Raw genomic sequence first — 25,756 nt, 5'->3', positions numbered from 1 at the left:
TGTGATTGTTGACGTGCTAATTATCCTTAGCAACCGGGTGTTTGCTGGTTTCATTGCTGTTGTTTTCAATTGTTTGAACAAGTACTAACGCTGAAGTTGTTGCACCGATTTGCGTGTGGGAAGTGTACCACTACTAATTGCTTGCATTGAAAAATTCTTATTGTTGCGAATTAAGTATCGATAGTAAGTATCGTACGTTTGCGTTTCATTGTCTTTGATAGGCCGTCGAAATTGTGCTTCGTAGGACGTCGTGCGTTTGATGAGTAACTGTTACAATAAATCTGTAATTGAATTGATGTAATGAATCGTTCACGAAACAACTCCGCGATTAATATATTTCTCGAATGCATCTGCAAGCTTTGTCCGTTTAACCGATTGCAAGCGTGCCATTACAACGTAAACGAGACATAATGAAAGAAAGAAATTGCGTCCTTCATGTTCCGGGAGCACAATTTTATCCATCGCATGACACGCAAGTTCGGACGGCAGCATTTTGTTTTGCTTTTCTCCAGGCTCGACACCCCCGATACCGGCTGCCTAGTCAGTGTGCGTGTCGAGACTTGCAGGAACTCAATTCGTATGGGAGTGGAAGTGGTCCGCTAGTTTTGAACGCGAAAATGAAATGCGATACGCCGAGCGACGCTCGGTGGTCGGCAGTTAATAGCATTGCCCGGATTTAATTTCCTTCAGTCAAAATTAACATTCACCAACGATGAGAAATGAGAGAAATGTGCAGGTTTACAATGATGTGTTCATAGATTGAATTTAAAAGTGATTTTACGTGCGAAACGGACGCAAGCTTTGCGTCTTCGGACGAAAAGGCTATGTGCCATTGCTGTCATTAATAGCAATTGTTCGAGACAGTCAAGATCCGAGGACTCGACAGCGTATGCATTGGCATTGTTGACCTCGGTCGTAAACAATAGCCCGGGTGCGCTCTCCCTCGGGGGATCGAACGTTCAAACTTGTGTTTGCACGCGCCCGGCGAGGCAGGCACCGGACTGCGGAGTGGCCTCCCTCGCACCATCTAGCGGCAGCGCGTGTTACTTTTTGAGCACTCACGATGCAATACTTGTCCCGGGATGCGGATGACGAGATTAATTATTACATTGTTGCAAGTTTGTCAGTGACAGCTGACATTACGTCGTTTGTATCTTCCACCTTTTGACGCTACACACGTGTAAGAAAAGGAATGATGAATGATCAATAGCCGATCCGGTTAATGAAGGGAATCGCACGTAGCAGGGTTTTAATTATTACGCTATGAATTAATTTTCGTTTCCAGAAAATCTAAAAGGAGAATACTAATCGTTGAAAGCATTTCACAAATTGACCTTCGTCTTCTTTTTTTAAAGAATTTTTCTCGGCATTTTCTGGCAATGCATAGCTCGTGGTAGCTGAGTTAAAATATTTTTTTAAGTTTAATAGTTGCCAGTTTCCCGCAGTAGTCGGATGTGCTTTAGTGTCTCTCAATTCCGTTATTTCATGTACTCGATATTTGAAAATGTGTTTCTGAAAAATGTCTGTAGCAACGGTGTGCTTGTTACTGTAATGGCGATTTCTTTCAGCTCCCATCGCTTAGTAAATGTCGCCTGTTGTTGTGTCAACTGTTTCATGATCGAAATTATTTTGGGTATGCATTCAATTTTAAAAATGGATTCGCTGGAAATGGAGCATTATGGAATGCAGACAGGAAAAGCAGTTCTCTCAAGGAATAATTTCGAGAAGTATATTGTTCGGCGTTACATTACTTTATTTAAATTTTCCGGGCTTGACTGTTTTAAGCGCGGTTTCTCTATGAATGACATAACGAATGTATCAACCTAGGAACAGAAATATATTATCCAAGAGTGGTGAATAAAAAAGTTATATCGATCGTTCGTGGAACAATATAATTTTCGCTGTAATCACCGACGTTTCCTTCATGAGATGTCATTTACTACACTTACGGAATTTACTCGAGCGATATGATTTTTTTCAGTATGTACGATGTGAGTAACTTACGTGTAGAATACGGAAGGAATGGTATGGGCCTAAGAAATGGCATGGACTGCACAAAGGCAGCGTTCTGCGCGATAAGGAAAAGTTAACTGGGAAAACTGAAGTGGCGTGTTTCAATCGTTTCACTTGAAGGAAGTGGGAGTACTGCCATTTCACGCGAAAGAAAATGCAATGCACATCCTTCAACGCATGCATGTGGTGAATAACTTGTAATTAGTTATCATAAGGATAGGGGAAAAAAATAAAAAGTGATACCAACAGCACCCGGTGTTCCCAGGCGGTCACCCATCCAAGTACTATCCGGGCCCGACGTTGCTTAACTTCGGTGATCGGACGAGAACCGGTGTATTCAACGTGGTATGGCCGTTGGCGAAGATATGTATGGCTTTTGAAGAATGTTATACTCATTCGGTGATTAGATTCGATAGTTCACTATCTGACTTTGTAACAATTTGGAGTGAAATGTCATACAGGAATGAAATTGAGCATCAACGGCGCATAAAAAATTTCCATTTCAAAAGTATCAGTTTCGGAAATGGATCTGTAAGAGTTAGTTTTCATAAATGTTGCGGAAAGGAAGACAGCTGAAGCGCGGACCTCCCGTGACAAAGTAGAGGCTTTCGAAGATGGATTACAATGGGCTGCCAACGTGGAATATGGAGTGAACTGAAAATGATGGAATAACGGACAAACGGTTTGACGTAAGAGAAACAGTCCCACCAGTTTTCTGAGTTACAAAGTGCCTTTTGTTGTCATAACAAGGAAATAACGTTAACGATCGTCTCGTGCGGCTGCAAGTAGACAAAATTTGAACGCACTGGACGGATTGTCATGCAACGAGGAACTGTGGAGACGTTACGGAGGACTTTACATATAGCGATAGTAGAAATTCATGTACGCGATAGAGGGAAAGGAAAAACATCTGCCATGAAGATAAGGAAAGAGAAAATAATGTTGCATAAATTATTAATTTGTGGGAACATTGTATCTGTTATGCTCGTGGAAAAACGATTTTTGAACTTGAACATTTGAGAGAGCCCGGAGACACCGTCACACTTCGCTTTGACAATGCGACGCCAACAATCACCGACTGTTGGAATGAAATAACTGATGAATGATCAACAATCTGTTGCTATGGCAACCAAGGAGTAATCATAACAATTAGGACCTTCTGAGCACTGAAAATGAGATATGGACTACCGTTGTGAATTTTAAAGTGGAACTTCGTTTTTGTCGTTGAAGTAAGCAATGGAAACATCACACTGAATGATGTAGGGCCCTAAAAAGGGCCGTTGGGGCGCTACCAAGTAATTTACTTGGAGCTGGTGTACTTGGTCACAGCCTTGGTGCCCTCAGACACGGCGTGCTTGGCCAGTTCACCGGGGAGCAGGAGCCTGACGGCGGTCTGCACCTCCCTGGAGGTGATGGTGGAGCGCTTGTTGTAATGAGCGAGACGGGAAGCCTCGGCGGCGATCCTCTCGAAGATGTCGTTGACGAAGGAGTTCATGATGTTCATGGCCTTGGAGGAGATACCGGTGTCAGGGTGGACCTGCTTCAAGACCTTGTAGATGTAGATTGCGTAGCTCTCCTTCCTCCTGCGCTTCTTCTTCTTGTCTCCCTTGGAGATGTTCTTCTGGGCCTTGCCGGCCTTCTTGGCAGCCTTTCCGCTAGTCTTGGGTGGCATGTTGGTACCAACGTTGCGTAGCAGCGAGAATGAAAATTTTTCAGTTCAGTTCAACAATGTTTATTGCACGAGAATAACAATACATAAAATATGACAGCAACAATAACAATATATACAAAAATTCTCGTGCAGCCGTTTAGACTTTCGTCTCTTCAGCACTACTGGGGTTGAACACTGGTACGGGAGTGGTATAGGCCCGGCATTTGCCCTAAGGACGGCGGGAAACCCGTAAAACCGCCGTCAGGCCACCACGGTACAATAAACTATGAAGTATCAACGTGCCAAGGATAAAATACGTTAATATGATAACAGAAATATATATATATATATAATTAACAAATATAGTCTTTTCTCTGAATTCACTGGGGGTCCAAATAAATAGTAATAAATAGATAAATAGATAAATAAATAAATAAATAAATAATTAAATAAATAAATAAATAAAGGGTAGATTGTCTCTACTCCATCACTGGTATCACTTGGGGAGCACTGGGGGGGGCGGGGGCACTAGGACACTGTCTTCCTCACTGGGTTGGGGGTTCAGTGTTCTGATGTTCTTCTTTGGCCTCCGTTTCTTGGGTCGCAGAGGGAGTCCTGGGGTGATTGTCAACGTCTCGGGGGCGGGAATCACTGGTGAAATGGACGATGACGGAGGCAGTTGAACGTCGGGCAGGAATAGGTGAAGGTGGTCGCTGATGAATCTGGGAGCGGAGTATAGCTTCTGCTTGATGGATCTGGTGACGACTCCGTTCCCAGGAAGCATAATGTCGCCGAAAAGTCGTGGATTGTGCTCTGCGATCCTCCCAGCGGTGTTACTCCTTAGCCGGCATAATCTGTGGAGGAGAGGCTCGATATTAGTGACTTCGTAGACGTGCTTCCTGCTGGTGCGAGGGTGCAACAAGAAGGTTTGACGTAGGACACGCCTTTCAAACGAGGCGTATCTCTGAAGGGAATTGTTGTACGGGAGCACAGCAAGTGCGGCGTACTCCATAACTGGTCTAATGAAAGATTTGTATAGGAGCAGGCCGCACCTCTCTGATACTCCGCGCCCCCTTGCTCTGACTGCGCGGATGAGGTTACTCCTTCTGTTGCATCTCGCCATGATGTCTGCGACATGTTTCCTGAAAGTGAGGTTCTGATCAATTAGGACTCCTAGGTAGGTGGCTGTGGTGGACTGGGAGACCCTTTGGTTCCATAGGGTCACCTGGTGTTGTTGGTAGAATTTCTTCCCTAAGGGCTTGATGATGATTAGCTGCGTCTTCTTCGGATTTGGCCTCACTCTCCAGTCCTTGAACCATTTTTCCAGGCGTGACAGCATGGTCTGCATGTTGTTTACCGCCGTCCGCGGTGTCAGGGCTGTGCTCCATAGGGCAGTGTCGTCGGCATACTGTATTACTTCCACGGTTTTTCTCTGTTTCCTGTCCGTGGGTATGTCGTGGCAGTACAGCGAGAAGAGTAGGGGGGATAGCACGGTTCCCTGGGGTACGCCGGCTTGTAGGGGGAAAGCGGAGGAGAGCTGGGGCCCGACTCTGACCTTCGCGCTTCTGTTTCTGATGAAACAGTTTATCAGCCTCAGGAGGTCCTGCTCCATCCCGGGCAGCTTCTCAAGCTTGTACATAAGCCCGTCGTGCCATACGCTGTCGAAAGCCCTTTCTATGTCCAGGAACAGTGCTGCTGTGTATCTGTTCCTGTTGATCCCTTCTGCTGCTGTGCTGGTGAGGAGAGTGAGGGGGTCCGTGGTGCACCGGTGTGGTCTGAATCCGTACTGGAGTTGTGGTAGTGCTCCGTTTTCCTCCAGTAGTTTGGTCAGGCGCTGCACGATGATCCTCTCAAACCATTTCCCAATGGTGCTGGTCAGGCTTATCGGCCGGTAGTTCTCCGCTTTGGAGCTGTCTTTGCCTGGCTTGGGTATCATGATCATAGTCATTTTCTTCCAAGCTTTGGGGTAGTATCCCAGTGCCAGCGCTGTGTTGAAGATGTTCTTTAGAGGTTGTAGGCACGCTGGTGAGTGCGAGAGGTGTATGGTTTTTATACCATCTTCGCCGGGTGCCTTGTTTTTCCTCGGTTTAGCAGATGCCATGTCCTCCTCGGTGATACTTCTGAGGATGCCCGTCCTTTCCCTCTCCTCAGGTAATTCTTCCCGTGGCAGGAATCGCCCCTTCTTCCATCTGGCGTGGAAGGAACAAGTTTCCATGTTCTTTTTGTTGAACAGGGGGTCTTTCATCGGCGAGTAAACTTCTTGCAGTACTCTCCGGAATTCCTCTGCCTTCTCGGATGGCTCTGCTATGGGGTTGTCGTCGGGACCCTTCAGTGAGGTGTGCGTCTGGGTACACTGTCCTGTCAGCATCTTGAATTTCCTCCAGAACGCGCCGCCGTCCCGGTAGTCGAGGTTTTTGCAGGCCCTTTCCCAGGCTTTTTCTTTCGTCTCGATCGCACTCCTGCGGATGATAGCGTTTTGCCTGTTCCACTCTTGTTTTACTACCGGGTCTCTGTTCCGGATCCATTCTCGGTAGAGCGCCCTCTTTCCTTTGATGAGCTTCACTATGTGTGGGGCAAGCGGTGGGCAGGCGGTGTCAATTTTCTTCACTGGGATTGCCTTGGCTGCTTCGGCGAATGCTTTCTCCACAGTTTCTATTGCAGCGTCTACTTCCGGTACGTTGTGTAGTTTTCCAATGCCTTCTGTTTTGGCTTGCACAGTCCTGTTGAAAGCTTCCCAGTCCACTTTCTTCCAGTCCGGCCTCTCGATGATGCAGGTCCCTCGTTGTCTCACCCACCTGAAAGAAAAGGAGAACGGGAGGTGATCAGATGTAATGCAATCGTCTACGTTGACCCGTCCGCACTGAGGCATAAGGTCACTCGTGACGATTGCGTGGTCGGGGTTGGAGGCTCCTCTTCCTATGGACGTGGGGGAAGGGATGTCCAGCCGCACCAAGGGGCTGCGGAGGAGGAAGGAAAGGAGATGGCGGCCCTTCGCTGTGGTGGCGTGGTCCCTGAAGGCGTGATGGCGAGCGTTGAAGTCCCCGAGGAGTATTGTGGGCTTCTTGCTGTCCACGATGAAGTCCAGGAGCTTCATCGGTAGCGGCGCTCGTGGTCTGCAGTAGACTACGCAGATCTGCACGTCTTTCTGTCCGAGCCGCACACTCGCCATCACAGCGTCGTTCCCCTCTGGCAGGCAGTTCTCCGGGATGTCCAGATGTTTGGCCGCAAGGTCGGAGCGGATCAATATGGCGACTCCACCGGATCGTGGTTTTGTCCTCGGCACGGAGAACTCCTGGAAGCCAGAGATTTTGATTTTAATGGAGGGTTTAAGGAAGGTCTCCACCAGCCCCATGATGGCGACCTTCCTGCTCCTAATGTGTTCCCGGAGCAGTGACCGTTTTTGGGTCACAGCTCCGTTAATATTCAGGAACGACACTTTTGGGGACTCAGCCATGATTGGTTTAAACTCTGCTCGCTGCTCCCGCGTAGGTTCTCCATCCGAAGATGGTCCTCGCTGCTACCCTCATGACGTCTGCGACCTCCTCTGCGACGCTGTGGTGAACGGTGTCCCGGATGACCTGCGCCATGAAGCGGATCACCTGGTTCCTCGTCGCTGGCTGGTCCCCTGGTTGTGCCTGCAAGAGATCAGAGAAGAAATCGACCTCAGGGGTGTGGACTTGGCGCTGTTCCTCCGGGCGCTCATGGCGTGCCGGAGAGACAGCGCGCTCGTGTGTGTCCCGAGGCGGAGGGTGCCGCCCCTGGACACGAGAGGCACCATGCGGCGGGGGCCGCTCCTGGGTGCGGGTGACCTTCCTGGTTCGTGGTGGGCGGGCCGGCTCGCACCGATACAAGCGGCCGTCTAGTGAGAAACCTTTCCCCAAGGTCCTCCCACACTCCGCCATCCTGGCTCTTGGGACGAGGACTCTCACGACGGTCGTCTTCCTGTTCCTCCGTGTATAGATCCTCCATGCCTCCTTTACCGGGATGTTCAGCTCCAGGAGGCGCTCCACCAGGTGGTCCACCCTCGTGGCGTAGTCCACTCCTAAAATGACAAAGTCAACCAGATCACCAGGGGGTAAGGGAGGGGGCGCGACCGGGCGCCGTTCAAGGGGGAGATCGTATCGGAGCGGTTCCCCTAAGACATGGTCCAATCTGCTGTATTCCTGCCTCAGGATCTCCACTCCTCTACGGTCAACGTTCACAGTTGCGGTGCGCCGTTCCGTGTTGACGAATATCCGTGCTCCTGCAAGGTCCGGATAGGCCTGGCGCCAAGCTTGGTAAAAGCTGCGCTGGTTGCAGGACCGTGGAAGACGGGCGATGTGAACTGGGAAGGTGCGGGTGGAGGGGGCTGCAGGGGATTGGGTCTGGGATGGTCTCACGGTGGGGGGTGCCGTAGTAGGTGGGATGGAGCGAGTTTGGGCACCGGATGGCTGCCTCCTCCTAACGAGGCTGAATGTGTTGCTCAGGATCTCGGGTGGGGTGGGCACTTGGAGTGCCATCAGGGATGGTATTGTAGCCACCGGGGTGGCTACGATGGTGGGGGTAGAGGTTGCCGCCGGGGTGATTGGCTGGAAGGCAGAGGGTGAGATGAGCGATCTCGTGGAGATGTTGGGGAAGGATGTCAAAGAGAATGACGCGGCTGGGGAGGTAGCGGCCCCGACCGCTGACGGCGGGACGGGGACCGGGCTAACAGTCCTCGGACTAGGCCGGGCAGACGGCCCAACAGAGTCCGGGGATGCAGGGGACTCGGCCTCAGGCCCCGCTGACGGCGGAGAAGAGATCCGGTCCCCTGTTCCATCCGGCTTCGCATCGGGGGATCCTGGGATCCGTGGTAGGGCCGTTGCCGTGGGAGATCCGCGAGACCTTAGGTTATAGAGGCAAGGTAATGGGCATGAGAATGGGCGTATGAGCCGTTGCGAGACAACTCGTTCCATCGCGCCGCCGCCGCCTTACCAGGCCCCGTGACGCGGAGCCTGGCATCCGTGATGCGGAGCAACCCAAAAATATAGTTGGCCGTGACGCAGCACAACCGAAGGCCTTCTCGTTATGCGAGCTGGTCAACTACGGTCGTGTGAAGCACCAAGAGCACGAGCACCGCTGCCGTTAATCGGCTGAAGGAGGCCTCTTTTTAATTGTTTGCCAAGTCTTAGTAGGCGCTGATGCCCAAGCGAGGCCCCTTTAGGCGCAGATGCCTTAGAGAAGTTTGGCGCTGATGCCCAAGTTCAAGAAGCGCTGATGCCTTGCAAAGCTATGTGTATGGCCTCTGAAGCAAGAGCCGCTCAGATCTGAATTCTGATGCCTCTCAGATCAGGCCCCTATAGGCGCTGATGCCTTGAAAGCTCAGAACTTAGGCGCTGATGCCTAGAAAGCTAAGCGGCGCTGATGCCGCTGAAGATTTAGGCTCTAATGCCTCGGATCTGGCCTTTGAAAGAAAAGCGGGGTGGCTCTTATGCCAAGTCCCGCTTAGATCTGAGAGGCGCTGATGCCTCTCAAATCAGGCCCCTATTCTCAGGCGCTGATGCCTTGAAAAAGTTAGGCGCTGATGCCTTGAGAAGACTAAGTCTCTGGCCTTTGAAAGAAAAGCGGGGTGGCTCTTATGCCAAGTCCCGCTAAGATCTGAGAGGCGCTGATGCCTCTCAAATCAGGCCCCTATTCTCAGGCGCTGATGCCTTGAAAAAGTTAGGCGCTGATGCCTTGTGGAACTAAGTCTCTGGCCTTTGAAAGAATAGCGGGGTGGCTCTTATGCCAAGTCCCGCTAAGATCTGAGAGGCGCTGATGCCCCTCAAATCAGGCCCCTATTCTCAGGCGCTGATGCCTTGAAAAAGTTAGGCGCTGATGCCTTGTGAAACTAAGTCTCTGGCCTTTGAGAGAGAAGCGGGGTGGCTCTTACGCCAAGTCCCGCTTAGATCTGAGAGGCGCTGATGCCTCTCAAATCAGGCCCCTATTCTCAGGCGCTGATGCCTCTCAAATCAGGCCCCTATTCTCAGGCGCTGATGCCTAAAAAACTAAGTCTCTGGCCTTTGAGAGAGAGGCGGGGTGGCTCTTACGCCAAGTCCCGCTTAGATCTGAGAGGCGCTGATGCCTCTCAAATCAGGCCCCTATTCTCAGGCGCTGATGCCTTGAAAAGTTAGGCGCTGATGCCTTGTGAAGACTAAGTCTCTGGCCTTTGAAAGAAAAGCGGGGTGGCTCTTATGCCAAGTCCCGCTTAGATCTGAGAGGCGCTGATGCCTCTCAAATCAGGCCCCTATTCTCAGGCGCTGATGCCTTGAAAAGGTTAGGCGCTGATGCCTTGTGAAGACTAAGTCTCTGGCCTTTGAAAGAAAAGCGGGGTGGCTCTTATGCCAAGTCCCGCTTAGATCTGAGAGGCGCTGATGCCTCTCAAATCAGGCCCCTATTCTCAGGCGCTGATGCCTTGAAAAACTTAGGCGCTGATGCCTTTGCGAAATGAAAATTCGGAGCGAAAGTGTAAGTACGGAAAAGGCCCTCTTCGGGTCCTTTTGGAAAGGCTGCCAAGAACTTTGTGGCTTAAGGCCCTGGTGTCAGGACCTCCCCTGACGGGGGAGGGCCGCCTAGCGCTGTGTTGTCCTCCCCAACCCCTGTGTACCTATTGGACTACTTGCCCGCAGACAAGCAGAGAAGCCCCGACGATGAGCTGCCCCACGGCTGGAGAACCCACCGCACGTTACGTGGGCGCCGTATGTGTTTGTGATGGGGAGTTTCCTTCGGCTGCCAACGAGTGCGTTAGCGTGCAATGCCTCGGGAGTCAGGGACTCTCACTCTATGGCCGACGAGTGCGTCGGGGTAGATCGGATGAGAGGTTTTGCGTGTACCAGCCGGCGATTGGAGGACCGAACCCTCTCCACTAGCAGACTTCAATTGGGCAGATACTAGTTCCCCCGGGCGGGGGAATGCCCCTGCAGTCACAAGGGTGCAAACTTTGGGTTACCCGTAGGGCCCGCAGAAAGTTCCTTGCACTGGCCTAAAAGAGACAGGAGAGAAAATGGCCCCGAAGAGGACCAAGTAGCCGGGGAGAATAGGCTGGTGGTGACTCCCTCCTCCTGGTGGTGGACTTCCTTCCTTCCTAGTCTGGTGGTCTTCCTTCCCGGTCCTTGGCTCGTAGCCTTCGGTCGCGACTAGCGCTTCCTCAGGCTGTTTCCCTTGGTGGCGGTGTTGTCCTCCTTCCTCGGTCGGTCCTCGCTCTTGTCCCCTGTGGAAGTAGGTTAGTCGGTCGGACCGACTGTGGCCCTTAAAAGAGCCTTAAGCAATGGAGATTGGTGGTAGGTGGGTTAGCCCGAGATGGACTCTCCCTCCTTGGCACGCCTTGGCGGCTGTCCTCGGTTGCGGCAAGCGCTTCCTCAGACGGAACCTCCTTGGCGGGTGTCTTCCTCTCTCCTTGACGCGGGTCGTCGACGGTACGCTCGCCTCCTTGCCGCTGTCCCTCGATGAGCTGCTCCTCGGTGATCCTCTCGGCGAAGTCTCCCTCGATGATCCTCGAACTGCTGCTCTCTGAAAATTTTTGGCTAGATTTTTATTATATGCCGTGAAGTCGGGACTCGCCGACACCGGATTGGTCGAGTAGACGGAGCAGTCGGCCAGCGGCAGGCCATAAAATGTATAAGCCACACAGACACGGTTCTAATCAACATTTCGTCGAGAGGTCTACACCGTACCGCCGAAAGCAACTCGATTCAACATGTCTGGACGCGGAAAAGGAGGCAAAGTCAAGGGAAAGTCCAAGTCCCGTTCCAGCAGGGCCGGACTTCAGTTCCCCGTGGGACGTATCCACCGTCTGCTCCGCAAGGGCAACTACGCCGAGCGCGTTGGTGCCGGTGCCCCCGTGTACCTCGCCGCCGTCATGGAGTACCTGGCCGCCGAAGTCCTGGAATTGGCAGGCAACGCTGCCCGTGACAACAAGAAGACGAGGATCATTCCCCGTCATCTTCAGCTGGCCATCCGCAACGACGAGGAGTTGAACAAGCTCCTGTCTGGCGTCACCATCGCCCAGGGTGGTGTCTTGCCCAACATCCAGGCCGTGCTTCTGCCCAAGAAGACCGAGAAGAAGGCTTAAGCGTTCTCTTCTTACGAAGAGAATAAAAAAATGGTCCTTTTTAGGACCGCAAACCATCTAGGTCTGTCAGTCTTACGACTATGTCAAAGAATTTGGTACTCTTCCCAGAATGTGCACATAAAAAGTCTAGAAATTACTTTCTGTTTCTCTGGTGGAGAGGTCGTGGATCGAGTTGTCAAGTGGTTATAAAATTTGAAAATTATAACATAATAGAACGATAGCAAGTGTGACGAAAGCATACCAACAGAGTTAGAGAAACTGTGATGATGAATGAATAGTAATTAAGGGATTAGTATTATGATGGGGGAAAAACATGTTGCAATACCATAGCTTCGCCTTGTAAAAGGAACATTTGAATGGATATCCAAAAAGTCCGAATGCTATGTAGCAGTTTGAAAATATGTTGGCAGCAGTGCGTTTCTAAGCAACAGATAGGCGATGTATAACAATGTGTCATAGTCACCGCATTCGGTCGAAGAATTGTTTGAAAATCGACGAAGGCGTTTGGTCGTTGCTAAGTAACACTATCAATGGACGACATTGTTAACGGCTTGTGCCGCTGTAAAATGTAACAATAACTACCGGAAATAGAACACTTAGTGACCATTATTGTTGAAGTCGGTAATATGGGTTGGATTAAGAAATAGAAACAAATTGATCGTCCCTCAGCAGTTTACTCAATCAACTTTCAATATGAATGAAAGTATTTGGTTTACTCGCATAATAGTAACTTGTCATGTGACAATTCCATCAATTTTTTTTTTCTTTACTCAACCAGTACCTTAGTTCTCATGTATTATCGATGACATCACATTTCTGTGATTGCGACGAGTGTAAGCAATGGCAAATAATATCCTGCATGTTCTATGGTCCTGAAAAGGACCTTTGTTATTCGATGATGCTGCAGCTGCCAGATGTAATGGGCTGCTGCCGCGATGGAAATCTAACCACCGAATCCGTACAGGGTGCGTCCCTGGCGCTTGAGGGCGTACACGACGTCCATGGCGGTCACGGTCTTCCTCTTGGCGTGTTCGGTGTAGGTGACGGCGTCACGGATCACGTTCTCAAGGAACACCTTGAGGACACCGCGGGTCTCCTCGTAGATGAGTCCGGAGATACGCTTGACACCTCCGCGGCGGGCCAGACGGCGAATGGCCGGCTTGGTGATGCCCTGGATGTTGTCGCGAAGAACCTTGCGATGACGCTTGGCGCCTCCTTTCCCCAAGCCTTTTCCTCCCTTGCCTCGTCCGGTCATGTTGCTGCTGTCTCGGTGAGAGAATCGTGCTTGCTTGACTTTCGGCTTTCCATTTTATAACGTCTTTCGACGGTCTCGCACTCTCAGCCAATCACATTTCGGCACATGTAAGAGTCTACACACTCATGCCAATATATTGGGTCGAGAAATCGGCCGCTTCAGTTACTTTCCCGACAGGAAAATGGCACGTACCAAGCAGACAGCCCGTAAGTCGACCGGAGGCAAAGCCCCCAGGAAGCAGCTGGCCACCAAGGCCGCTCGCAAGAGCGCGCCGGCCACCGGTGGAGTGAAGAAGCCCCACAGGTATCGCCCAGGTACCGTGGCCCTCCGAGAGATCAGGAGATACCAGAAGAGCACCGAGCTTCTGATCCGCAAGCTGCCCTTCCAGCGCCTGGTCCGTGAGATCGCCCAGGACTTCAAGACCGACCTCCGCTTCCAGAGCTCCGCCGTCATGGCTTTGCAGGAGGCGTCCGAGGCCTACCTCGTGGGTCTTTTCGAGGACACCAACCTGTGCGCCATCCACGCCAAGCGCGTCACCATCATGCCAAAGGACATCCAGCTGGCACGCCGTATCCGCGGAGAGCGCGCTTAGATCGTCGTCGCTGTCGACTTCTTGTCGGCACAAAAACAAAAGTCCTTTTCAGGACTAGACGTCATACAGACGATTGTTTCCCATTGCTTTCATCGACGAGAATGAAATAATATTTCATAAAGAAAAGCTGAAAGAGAATGAAAAAATAATAAAGTTGTAATTAATGATAATTATAATTAACTAATGAAAAATAGTATAGAAAAATACTGGAAGGTATGAATATAACTTATGAAAAGATGTTTTTTTGCAGATGGAGTGCTTGGCATCCTGGCAGTTTCCTGACGGAAAATGTTATCTTTACAGAATGGCAATTTAAATTTCATAAGTAACGGAAATTTCGAAGTTCTTTCAGAATAACAAAGTCAGGAGTACACTCAATCGTTTATCGAGTTACGACAATGTAGGCATCTCTCGAACTCAAAAAATGTCGTCAGGAGATGTTGCCATGCGCGACGATTGTTTTCCGCCAGCAGTTTTGTCACGGAAAATACTAATGCAACAATGACATTCGCCAAGATTTCATTGTTTTCAACAATCGACCGTCTTGGTTGCAAATATGTGAAACGCAAATACTTCATTCTTTTGAGCAATCAGGCTTTCTGCTGCAGCAGACGTCTCTTTCGAAACTTAGGTTCATAGGTAAATTTTTACTGCCAAAAAATTATCTGACAACCTTCAATGGAAGGTGCATTAATTTGACGTAAAATTAGCGGTTTTGTAGAAGGAATATTGTCCATCTACTCATTTCCTTCAATGGGTAAGGTTTGAAACTTTATTGGGTAAGGTGAAGGAGTTTGGAATTTTGTTTTAAGCATGGAAAATAGTCATCTGTATGACTTGATGGCCCTTAAGAGGGCCTAAATTGAACTTCGCGTACATCGAAGTTCGGTGAACCTGCGAGGTTCGGTCGCTCACTTCTTCTTGGGGGCGGCGGCGGCCTTCTTTGCTGCCGCGGGCTTGGGCTTGGTGGGCGTCTTCTTGGGCTTGGGCGCCTTGGGCTTGGTGGGCGCCTTCTTTGCCTTCGATGGGGACTTTGCTGCCTTCGCCGCTGGCTTGGCTGCTGCGGGCTTCTTCTTGGGCTTGTCTGCTTTCTTTGCCTTCTTCGCAGGAGGCGCGGACTTGGAGCGCTCCTTGGGCGCGGACCGCTTGGTGGCAGCCTTCTCCTTCTTCGCGGGCTTCGGCTTCTTGGCCGCGGCGGTCTTCTTGGCTGCGGTCTTCTTCGCCTTGGCTGCAGCGGGTGCAGCCTTGTCCTTCAGCGTGGTGGAGCTCAGCTTGAAGGACCCCGACGCTCCCTTGCCCTTGGTCTGTACGAGTGTGCCGGAGGTGACGGCGGACTTGAGGTACTTCTTGATGAAGGGGGAGAGCTTCTCGGCGTCGACCTTGTAGGAGGCGGCGATGTACTTCTTGATGGCCTGGAGGGAGGAGCCGCCGCGTTCCTTGAGGCTCTTGACGGCGTTGTTGACCATCTCGGAGGTCGGTGGATGGGAGGGCTTTGCGCGGGCCTTCTTGGAGGCGGCGCCCTTGCTGGCCTTCTTGGATGCTGCGGAGGCGGCGGGCAGGGGCTTGACGGCTGCGGTGCCGGACGGCTGGGCCGCCGGGGGCGCTGCTGCGGCTGCTGCGGTAGCGTCTGCCATGGTCTCGGACGAGAGGTATGAAGCGATGAAATTTTCGCGTTTCCCACCTTCGAGATATCGTACCATTTCGGAGCGCGTTCGCCGCTGTCGAACTTGTCGTCGGCGTTCTCCTTCGAATCTTTGTACTCGACTTCGTCTCGCACTTTATCGTTTCGGACGGCGCCGGCGGCTCCGACGTCGGCGTCCGATCTCGACGCGCGAGGCGACAGTCCCGGCCGCGCGCGGGCGGCCCGCCGTCGGCGACCGGAACGTCGCGGGCGCCGCGGCGCCCGAGCGAAATACGGCATGTCACCGGCGCGCCTTCCGACCCGATAATTAAAGTGTCGCCGTGGCGTCGCGGGTTCGCGTGGTCGATCGGCGACCTGCCTCGCCGTTTCTCTGAACCTTCCTGCGTGTGCCGGCACGCCGGCGCCGGTCTGGACGGCGCCCCGCGGACGGAGAACGATGGTCGGAAGATGTGCCTGTCGGACGGATCGGCGTCGTGTCGCGACGACTCGATCCGCGGTTGTGCATTCGTCTGTTGCACTTTTCGATCCGAGTTTGCGGCGATTTCGATCGACGATCGAGACGCCACTTCGGCGTCGCCGAAACGCGACTGTTTCCCTCGATCTCGCCTTTTCGCGACGCCGAAATCACTCTTTCCGCGTGCGACTGCGATCGTTCGCGCTGCCGCGAACCCGCGATCCCCGGGAGAAGCGGACGAATGTCCATAATTTTTGTTCTCGTGCCGTTATTCCACAAACGGCGGCACTCGATTATCGTTTCCCCTTTCCGGCGGGGGCTGAATGTCGCGAGAGTATTCCGATTGCGCCGCGAGTCGTGATATTCGAAGGAAATGGAATGACTCCGTTTGACGCTCCTACGGTTTTCGGTTCGCCCCGTTCGTTTCACTCCGTGCGCTTTCTGTGCCTATTCTGGGGGGGAATGTGGTGAATTTGATTCCTGGGCAGGGATTGCGAAAGGTTGGTGAAAAAAAAATTACGCCTCGACGGGAGGGATTGTCGAGTGAGGCTGGCTTTTCCATACTCGAGTCGCAGGATATTTCTGGTCTAGCGTGCGATTCTGGAAATTGATGACTGCGATTTTCTGTGTGTGAGAAGGCTGATTTTGAATGACTTTTGTGAAAATGAATTACCGTTCCCTACAACATTGTGACGACGTAGCGCGTTACACGTATTACTTAAATTACCACACGCCACTTCGGGATTGGAAATGATGTGTCTTTCCCGCAGGAACGTGTATTCGTGAATGCGGACGTGCAAGGGAAAAGATGTACTCTTCACATCGCCGATCGATAACTTTCCCTTTGTTAGTTTTTCGTACATTGTTCTGTGGATTAATTCCACTCTCTACGGTAACGTCCAAGTTTTAAACCTAACTTTGCTATTTCCTGAAACGTGGTATTTGTTGTTTCGGCATTCTTACAATTACCTCTTTTGGCAAATCAATTTTCCTTTGACTTACTTCGTTTGTCAATATTTCCGATGCATTTCACTGTCTGATTGCGGAATTACGAAGGAAAAGAGCGAGTACGACTTCGGAGTTATTCCTTTCGAACTTCACATATCCCTATTGCAATGCATGAAGTGACAATCTGCATGTTATGACGAAATGTCACACGCCTACGACGAATACATCGTGCGCTGTCGCAGTAGCCACGTATGTGGCATTAACGTAGCTATTATTCTGTCGAACTTTGTCTCCAAATAATTAATTGTCATTTTTCTGCACGTTTTAAAACGTGCCTCATGAAAATCCGACCGGAAGTGTGGTTTCCACGCTCACTTGTTGAGTTTAAACGGACACTTTGCAATGTGACGGGCACAGAGCATGGAACATTGTTGAAATTTTCAATTCCGTCGCACTGAAGGTCCACGATAATGTTTGTTTCAATTTATGTTAACGTTCTAAAACGTCTCCCGTCCAAATCCCTCTGTAATTATTGCTTTTTATGAATAATTTGGAGTATGGCATTGGAAATTTGTTTTTGTCAGCAACGGATTACAATATATTTCTTAAACCATGGAATCAGTCGCACTGACACTAGTCACGAATAATTGCCTTAATTTCCTTGTCGTTTTAAAACCGGTCCCATCAAAATTCACTGGTTTTTACTGTTCATATGACATAACGTTGATATTGAAAAATCAGCATTTGCTGTCAGACACATAATATGGGATATTTTTCAAAGTATTCATTCTGTGGCTACGGAACTCCGCTATAATGTTCTTTTTGAATACACCTAAGTTTTGAAACGTCTCCCGTCCAAATCCCACGGTAATTATGGTTTTTAGAAATAATTTTGAGTATGAAAATGGAAATTTGATTAACTCATTAGCAACTGTAACACATTTTTAAAACTATTTACTCCGTTGCACTGACACTTGTCACGAATATTTGTCTTAATTTTCTTGTCGTTTTAAAACCGGTCCCATCAAAATCCACTGGTTTTTACTGTTCATATGACATAATGCTGATATTGAAAATTCAGTCTTCGCTTACTTTCAACCCAAAAAATGGCGTATTTTGAAAGTATTCATTCAGAGACTATGATACTCCTCAATAATGTCTGTTTTCACTTTAAGAACGTTTTAAAATGTCTCCCATCAAAATCCCTCGGTAATTATGGTTTTTATAAATAATATTGAGTTTGACCCTAGGAATTTCATGTCGACAGCCAGGGAGTGTAACATATTAATTAAACCATTAATTCAATCGCACTGACACTCGTCACCGACAATTGCCTAATTTCTCCTATTGTTTTAAAACTTGTCCCACCAAAATCCGCTGGTTTTCACTGTTTATAGGACATAATGTTGTTATTCAATATTTAGCCTCTGCAATATTTCAGTCACTTCAACCGGAATATTTTTTAAACTAATTACTCTAACGCTACGAAACTCGACACTAACGTATGTTTTACTATTGTTAACGTTTTAAAACGCATCCCGTCAAAATCCCTCGGTAATTATGGTTTTTATGAATAATTTTGAGTATGACACATTTAATGTCATTATGTCATACACACATTGTAACATATTAATTCAACCATTAATTCAATCGCACTGACACTCGTCACCGACAATTGCCTTATTTCTCCTATTGTTTTAAAACTTGTCCCACCAAAATCCGCTGGTTTTCACTGTCTATAGGACATAATGTTGTTTTTCAATATTTAGCCTCTGCAATATTTCAGTCACTTCAACCGGAATATTTTTTAAACTAATTACTCTAACGCTACGAAACTCGACACTAACGTATGTTTTACTATTGTTAACGTTTTAAAACGCATCCCGTCAAAATCCCTCGGTAATTATGGTTTTTATGAATAATTTTGAGTATGACACATTTAATGTCATTATGTCATACACACATTGTAACATATTAATTCAACCATTCATTCAATCGCACTGACACACGTCACCGACAATTGCCTTATTTCTCCTATTGTTTTAAAACTTGTCCCACCAAAATCCGCTGGTTTTCACTGTCTATAGGACATAATGTTGTTTTTCAATATTTAGCCTCTGCAATATTTCAGTCACTTCAACCGGTATATTTTTTAAACTAATTACTCTAACGCTACGAAACTCGACACTAACGTATGTTTTACTATTGTTAACGTTTTAAAACGCATCCCGTCAAAATCCCTCGGTAATTATGGTTTTTATGAATAATTTTGAGTATGACACATTTAATGTCATTATGTCATACACACATTGTAACATATTAATTCAACCATTAATTCAATCGCACTGACACTCGTCACCGACAATTGCCTTATTTCTCCTATTGTTTTAAAACTTGTCCCACCAAAATCCGCTGGTTTTCACTGTCTATAGGACATAATGTTGTTTTTCAATATTTAGCCTCTGCAATATTTCAGTCACTTCAACCGGAATATTTTTTAAACTAATTACTCTAACGCTACGAAACTCGACACTAACGTATGTTTTACTATTGTTAACGTTTTAAAACGCATCCCGTCAAAATCCCTCGGTAATTATGGTTTTTATGAATAATTTTGAGTATGACACATTTAATGTCATTATGTCATACACACATTGTAACATATTAATTCAACCATTCATTCTATCGCACTGACACTCGTCACCGACAATTGCCTTATCTCTCCTATTGTTTTAAAACTTGTCCCACCAAAATCCGCTGGTTTTCACTGTCTATAGGACATAATGTTGTTTTTCAATATTTAGCCTCTGCAATATTTCAGTCACTTCAACCGGAATATTTTTTAAACTAATTACTCTAACGCTACGAAACTCGACACTAACGTATGTTTTACTATTGTTAACGTTTTAAAACGCATCCCGTCAAAATCCCTCGGTAATTATGGTTTTTATGAATAATTTTGAGTATGACACATTTAATGTCATTATGTCATACACACATTGTAACATATTAATTCAACCATTAATTCAATCGCACTGACACTCGTCACCGACAATTGCCTTATTTCTCCTATTGTTTTAAAACTTGTCCCACCAAAATCCGCTGGTTTTCACTGTTTATAGGACATAATGTTGTTATTCATTATTTAGCCTGTGCAATATTTCAGTCACTTCAACTGGAATATTTTTTAAACTAATTACTCTAACGCTACGAAACTCGACACTAACGTATGTTTTACTATTGTTAACGTTTTAAAACGCATCCCGTCAAAATCCCTCGGTAATTATGGTTTTTATGAATAATTTTGAGTATGACACATTTAATGTCATTTTGTCATACACACATTGTAACATATGAATTCAACCATTAATTCAATCGCACTGACACTCGTCACCGACAATTGCCTTATCTCTCCTATTGTTTTAAAACTTGTCCCACCAAAATCCGCTGGTTTTCACTGTTTATAGGACATAACGTTGTTATTGAATATTTAGCCTCTGCAATATTTCAGTCACTTCAACCGGAATATTTTTCAAACTAATTATTCTAACGCTACGAAACTCGACACTAACGTATGTTTTACTATTGTGAACGTTTTAAAATGCATCCCGTCAAAATCCCTCGGTAATTATGGTTTTTATGAATAATTTTGAGTGTGACACATTTAATGTCATTTTGTCATACACACAATGTAACATATCAATTAAACCATTGACTCAATCGCACTGACACTCGTCACCGACAATTGCCTTATTTCTTCTATTGTTTTAAAACTTGTCCCACCAAAATCCGCTGGTTTTCACTGTTTATAGGACATAATGTTGTTATTCAATATTTATCCTCTGCAATTTTTCAGGCACTTCTACTGGAATATTTTTAAAACTAATTATTCTAACGATACGAAACTCGACACTAACGTATGTTTTACTATTGTTAACGTTTTAAAACGCATCCCGTCAAAATCCCTCGGTAATTATGGTTTTTATGAATAATTTTGAGTGTGACACATTTAATGTCATTTTGTCATTCACACATTGTAACATATTAATTAAACCATTGACTCAATCGCACTGACACTCGTCACCGACAATTGCCTTATCTCTCCTATTGTTTTAAAACTTGTCCCACCAAAATCCGCTGGTTTTCACTGTTTATAGGACATAATGTTGTTATTCAATATTTAGCCTCTGCAATATTTCAGTCACTTCAACCGGAATATTTTTTAAACTAATTACTCTAACGCTACGAAACTCGACACTAACGTATGTTTTACTATTGTTAACGTTTTAAAACGCATCCCGTCAAAATCCCTCGGTAATTATGGTTTTTATGAATAATTTTGAGTATGACACATTTAATGTCATTATGTCATACACACATTGTAACATATTAATTAAACCATTGATTCAATCGCACTGACACTCGTCACCGACAATTGCCTTATTTCTCCTATTGTTTTAAAACTTGTCCCACCAAAATCCGCTGGTTTTCACTGTTTATAGGACATAATGTTGTTATTCATTATTTAGCCTGTGCAATATTTCAGTCACTTCAACTGGAATATTTTTTAAACTAATTACTCTAACGCTACGAAACTCGACACTAACGTATGTTTTACTATTGTTAACGTTTTAAAACGCATCCCGTCAAAATCCCTCGGTAATTATGGTTTTTATGAATAATTTTGAGTATGACACATTTAATGTCATTATGTCATACACACATTGTAACATATTAATTCAACCATTGATTCAATCGCACTGACACTCGTCACCGACAATTGCCTTATCTCTCCTATTGTTTTAAAACTTGTCCCACCAGAATCCGCTGGTTTTCACTGTCTATAGGACATAATGTTGTTATTCAATATTTAGCCTATGCAATATTTCAGTCACTTCAACCGGAATATTTTTTAAACTAATTACTCTAACGCTACGAAACTCGACACTAATGTATGTTTTACTATTGTTAACGTTTTAGAACGCATCCCGTCAGAATCCCTCGGTAATTATGGTTTTTATGAATAATTTTGAATATCACAATTGGAATTTCATTTACTCAGCCACACAAATGTCTGCCGTTCCCTTATCAAAACTATGTTCTTTCACGGATTAACACCAGTTCACTTTTAAAACGAAGGAAGAGTTAATGCACGTATTCCTGACGAGTTTCATTGCACGACTCATTACAATTTCATTTATATCACATATTATGTAATCTCCAAGCCCTGATGCCACAACTGCACATATCAACATTCCCCCAATCATCATTCTATTCCCAAACTATCGCCATGGACTAACGCTTCCATTGATACACTTCCTAAAACGCATACTCCAGTCAAGTTTTACAATTTCCGAACATCAAATAGCAATGTTATTCTGCATAATGCCCCGACAATTAAGACTTGTTTTCAAATTGCAAACTTCACCTATCATGATATCTCTCCTTGGGTATCGATTTCCATCACATACCTTTTCAAATGCTAAGAAAGGTAAACCACTTATTCCTGACCAGTTTAATTGCATAAAACAAACTAATTTCCATAATGACACAGTTTGTGTACTCTCGAAGCGTTGACAACATAACAGCTCATTCCAACATTTAACCATGAAAATTATATTTCCCTAACGACGCCCAGCCTTTAACTAATAACATGATCAGTAATTTATGGAAAGAATTAATGTATGAATTCACTGCATTACGCCCCACATTTCCCTATCGTTTGCCTTTCTTATCAGCAAACTCCTACACATCGGCCATCTTCAGCCTGAACAAACAAATGATGTATTGGTTGTATTTGCAATGCAACGACATAATTACCACATTCACATGAAAGTATGCACTACCAATTTCTTCGCGTTAACACATTTTCTCAGTCACACGCAATAACGGATTTATTTTCCGAATTTTTCCTCTGTCGCCTTCCAACACTTCACTTTGCGCCGCCTTTCTTCTACCATACATTTCACAAACACGGGGACAACATCGACACGGGGACTTCACTTGCACATTAGGGAACACTTGTCACAGTGTTTGCGACGAGTACCACTTCCACATTGCGTTTTAATACCTACAATTTTTACTCAAATTCCGTGAGGTTCTTGCGTGATGCAAGAATCCTAGCCGATAGTTCCGCAACTGCCACTAGGGCGCACCACCTCCCGAGACACGGTTCCGTGAAACGGCAGGCGATGAGTCCAGCATACGATACAATGTATTATACCATCCGAGAATGCCACGTTTAACCAAGAAATGTAACTAATTCCACGTCAATGAGTGCTGCGCTGTCATTACCCGTACGCCTGTGTTGTTGATTCTCGTCTTGCCTCGTTGCCAAGGTAATGGCGTATTGTTGATCGAGCATCGAAATTTCGTGCTTTCGCGAAAACGTACCGTGGGATGGTTAGGGAGATGTACCGTTGAACATCGATGGTATGATAACAATCTTCAAACCTTATCTTTTCTGAAAATGACCGTTATTAATTACTTGGGTAGTTTAAACTATTTCTAATAATTCAATGAAAAACCCTCTGCACGCCATCTCCCAATGGACACCGGGAAGCGGAAGCCGATTTCCATGCCTTTAGAGTATGTAATCCCGCTGTGATAACCGAGGATCGAAGGAAAATGTCGCGTGGCATGCAAATTAAAATTATTCCCAAACCTATTTCTCTCATTCACCACATATCGGAATCAACGAAACTCTCGCATTAGGGAATAATTTCCGAGGAAGTGATTGCAGTAATGACTGAAAATGGATTTTTCCCAAAGCCTTTCCTCTCCAACGCTACATTAATGTCACTCTTGAAACACGCGAATAAAATATGTAGAAAATATTTCACATAGTGACATTTCTTTCTCAAAAGAAATTTTCGCGGCATATTCCGGCTCTGCATTGCTCGCGGTAGGTGATTGAAAATATTTTTTTTAAACAAGTTGAAGAATAAAAGTAATGCCAACAGCACCCGGTATTCCCAGGCGGTCACCCGTCCAAGTACTATCCGGGCCCTACGTAGTTTAACTTCGGTGATCGAACGAGAACCGGTGAATTGTACGTGGTGTGGCCGTTGGCGAGTACATGACCGAATCCTCAAAAAGTTATCATGACTTGAGAATCGAAGGAAGATCTGGTTTCTTCGCGGTTGTATCTGCTTTTGTTTCTGTTGAATAGTTACCATTTCCAGACAACAGTCCCTTTATGCTTAAGCAATTCTCAATTCCGTTATATCTTTTGGTCCATCTTTGAAAATGTGTTTATGAAAAATGTCTTTCGTAACGGTGTGCTTGTTGGTGTAATGGCGATTCGTTTCAGCTTTAATCCATTGGTAAATGTCGCCTGTTGTTGTTTCGACTGTTTAATGATCGATTTAACGCAAGGGATGCATTTACTTCTTCAAAGAAATTTTCTGGCAAAAGATGATTATGTAATGCGTAACGAGGGAATTAATTTGAGAAAGATAATTCTTGTCGTTCCAATTTCTTCATCTACATTTTCCGGACTTGACGGTGTTATGCTCTTTGTTGGTTAAGCAATGTGTAAAAAATCGTTTTCACCATTCTTGGAACAAAAAATGTTTTTCCCTACATTCATACATTTTTCTTTATGTCATTTATCTATCTCCCAATGCCAACACACTGCCACGGAGACAGGAATTCGTGGTTTTACTCCGAGTTATATTACGGAATAGGAAATTATTATCCTTCCTCGCTTATCGCGCTTCACTCTTTTTCCCAATTGCGATTATGAGGTGGCATTACTGCCCCTGTGATGCGAACCGATTTCGTAACATTTACGTGGAGGAATGACGAACGATAGTGCGCCCCTTCAAAAAAACTGTCCGTTGGCAGGGAGCCGACCTCGATTCAAAGTTCTCCCCTACCGACACTTGCTTACGTCACACGCTGCCGCTTCTCGGTCGGGGAGACGTACCTTCCCCCACCACCATTTCCGACCGTGGGAACAAGAGTCCCCTTCATGTTCCCATACAGGCGGGCGACTGGCATTTGCTTTCGTGAAACGTATGCCCGACGGAAATATTTCCAACCCTAAAATTTCACTTGCGCTATGGAAACACTTCATTGGACGTGTACACCGATCATTGATTGATAAATTCCTCGACATGACTATTGCGTGAAAGTAATGAAAGTGTACTGTTGACGAAGGAACGGTATACATTGAGCGTTTTTTCTTTTTTTCAAGTATTACACGTTATCTCGAAGCCTTGCAAAACCCTACTTCCATTAATGGCAGTCGATTACCTTTCCAACATTTTTAATGGTGCTATGCCATGAAAGTATGTGTTGCTGTCATTGGAGTGATTATCCTCGCCTGCAAGTCTTTCGATACGGCAGGTATTGAATGATGCCATGAATAGAAAACACTTACTCACTTTTTACGTCGACGGGAAACAAACGAAGGAGGCCATTGCGTCTTTTGAAAAATTCGCCCGTTGGAACTTCTTTTTTTCTTCCCGGCGTCCCCTACCCCACTCGCTGCGTTTAGGTTCGTGGTGGGGGAACCCGTCCCCCACCACCCGGATCCAAGCGTGGGAACTACCCCACACACGGGTTCCCAGGAAAGTTGTCTTCGTTGACCCAAGAATTTCCCCACCCCCGGATTCTTTCCACGTGGCGGTACTTCGCACGAAGAGAGAGTGCGTTACATAAAATTTGTGGACGAATAAAACTTTGAAACGGTATGGAGGGAAATGTTTATAACTGACTGCACGAAATGGATTACGTCGCACTGGTTTTTTCTGAAACAGTCTTCATCAATGAATTAGAGAATGAGGGATACAAATACATCTTCCACTAAGGACGCTGAATAATCTGATTCGCCAAGTAATACTTTCCAACTGCAACGAAAGAAAATGCTCGTGACGAGGGAGCATAATTTTAGACGATTCCGGCATTTAACGCGACTCCGGTGTGTATGGAAAAGGTGTTTGCGATATTCCGTGTCCACCACGGCTAAAAATTTATTTCAAAGTCACGGGGGACTGCATTGGGAATGATGCATCACATTTTAGAATTTTCTTTCATTCCCGTGATTTAATGAAGGGGAAAATAGGCGCTCTGGGATTTTCTCACCCGCGCGGTTACCCGAAGGAATGTTTCTTATTTCAGTAGCCGC

At 46.5% G+C, this 25,756-nt stretch overlaps 4 protein-coding genes and 2 non-coding genes across 6 annotated transcripts; 1 reads left to right on the top strand and 5 right to left on the bottom strand.

Moving 5' to 3' along the window:
• Positions 1-2,253: 2,253 nt before the first annotated feature.
• On the bottom strand, positions 2,254-2,372 carry LOC124173641. The gene has a single exon (XR_006868677.1). It is a non-coding gene; the product is annotated as a 5S ribosomal RNA (ribosomal RNA).
• Positions 2,373-3,273: 901 nt separating this feature from the next.
• On the bottom strand, positions 3,274-3,723 carry LOC124173637 (histone H2B). Its single transcript, XM_046553057.1, has one exon. The coding sequence runs from the start codon at positions 3,683-3,685 to the stop codon at positions 3,314-3,316; it is 372 nt and encodes a 123-aa protein (XP_046409013.1). The 5' UTR covers positions 3,686-3,723; the 3' UTR covers positions 3,274-3,313.
• Positions 3,724-11,188: 7,465 nt separating this feature from the next.
• On the top strand, positions 11,189-11,785 carry LOC124173635 (histone H2A). The gene has a single exon (XM_046553055.1). The coding sequence runs from the start codon at positions 11,358-11,360 to the stop codon at positions 11,730-11,732; it is 375 nt and encodes a 124-aa protein (XP_046409011.1). The 5' UTR covers positions 11,189-11,357; the 3' UTR covers positions 11,733-11,785.
• An 812-nt stretch (positions 11,786-12,597) lies between these two features.
• Positions 12,598-13,009, bottom strand: LOC124173639 (histone H4). Its single transcript, XM_046553059.1, has one exon. It carries the CDS (start codon positions 12,985-12,987, stop codon positions 12,676-12,678), a length of 312 nt encoding a protein of 103 aa, XP_046409015.1. The 5' UTR covers positions 12,988-13,009; the 3' UTR covers positions 12,598-12,675.
• A 1,410-nt stretch (positions 13,010-14,419) lies between these two features.
• On the bottom strand, positions 14,420-16,017 carry LOC124173631 (late histone H1-like). Its single transcript, XM_046553052.1, has one exon. It carries the CDS (start codon positions 15,277-15,279, stop codon positions 14,491-14,493), a length of 789 nt encoding a protein of 262 aa, XP_046409008.1. The 5' UTR covers positions 15,280-16,017; the 3' UTR covers positions 14,420-14,490.
• Positions 16,018-23,576: 7,559 nt separating this feature from the next.
• On the bottom strand, positions 23,577-23,695 carry LOC124173650. The gene has a single exon (XR_006868684.1). It is a non-coding gene; the product is annotated as a 5S ribosomal RNA (ribosomal RNA).
• Between the last annotated feature and the right edge of the window lie 2,061 nt (positions 23,696-25,756).

The sequence above is a fragment of the Ischnura elegans genome, unplaced genomic scaffold (assembly GCF_921293095.1).
Source record: "Ischnura elegans unplaced genomic scaffold, ioIscEleg1.1, whole genome shotgun sequence".
NCBI classification, from domain to species: domain Eukaryota; kingdom Metazoa; phylum Arthropoda; class Insecta; order Odonata; family Coenagrionidae; genus Ischnura; species Ischnura elegans.
This window is presented reverse-complemented; position numbering and strand designations above follow the sequence as displayed.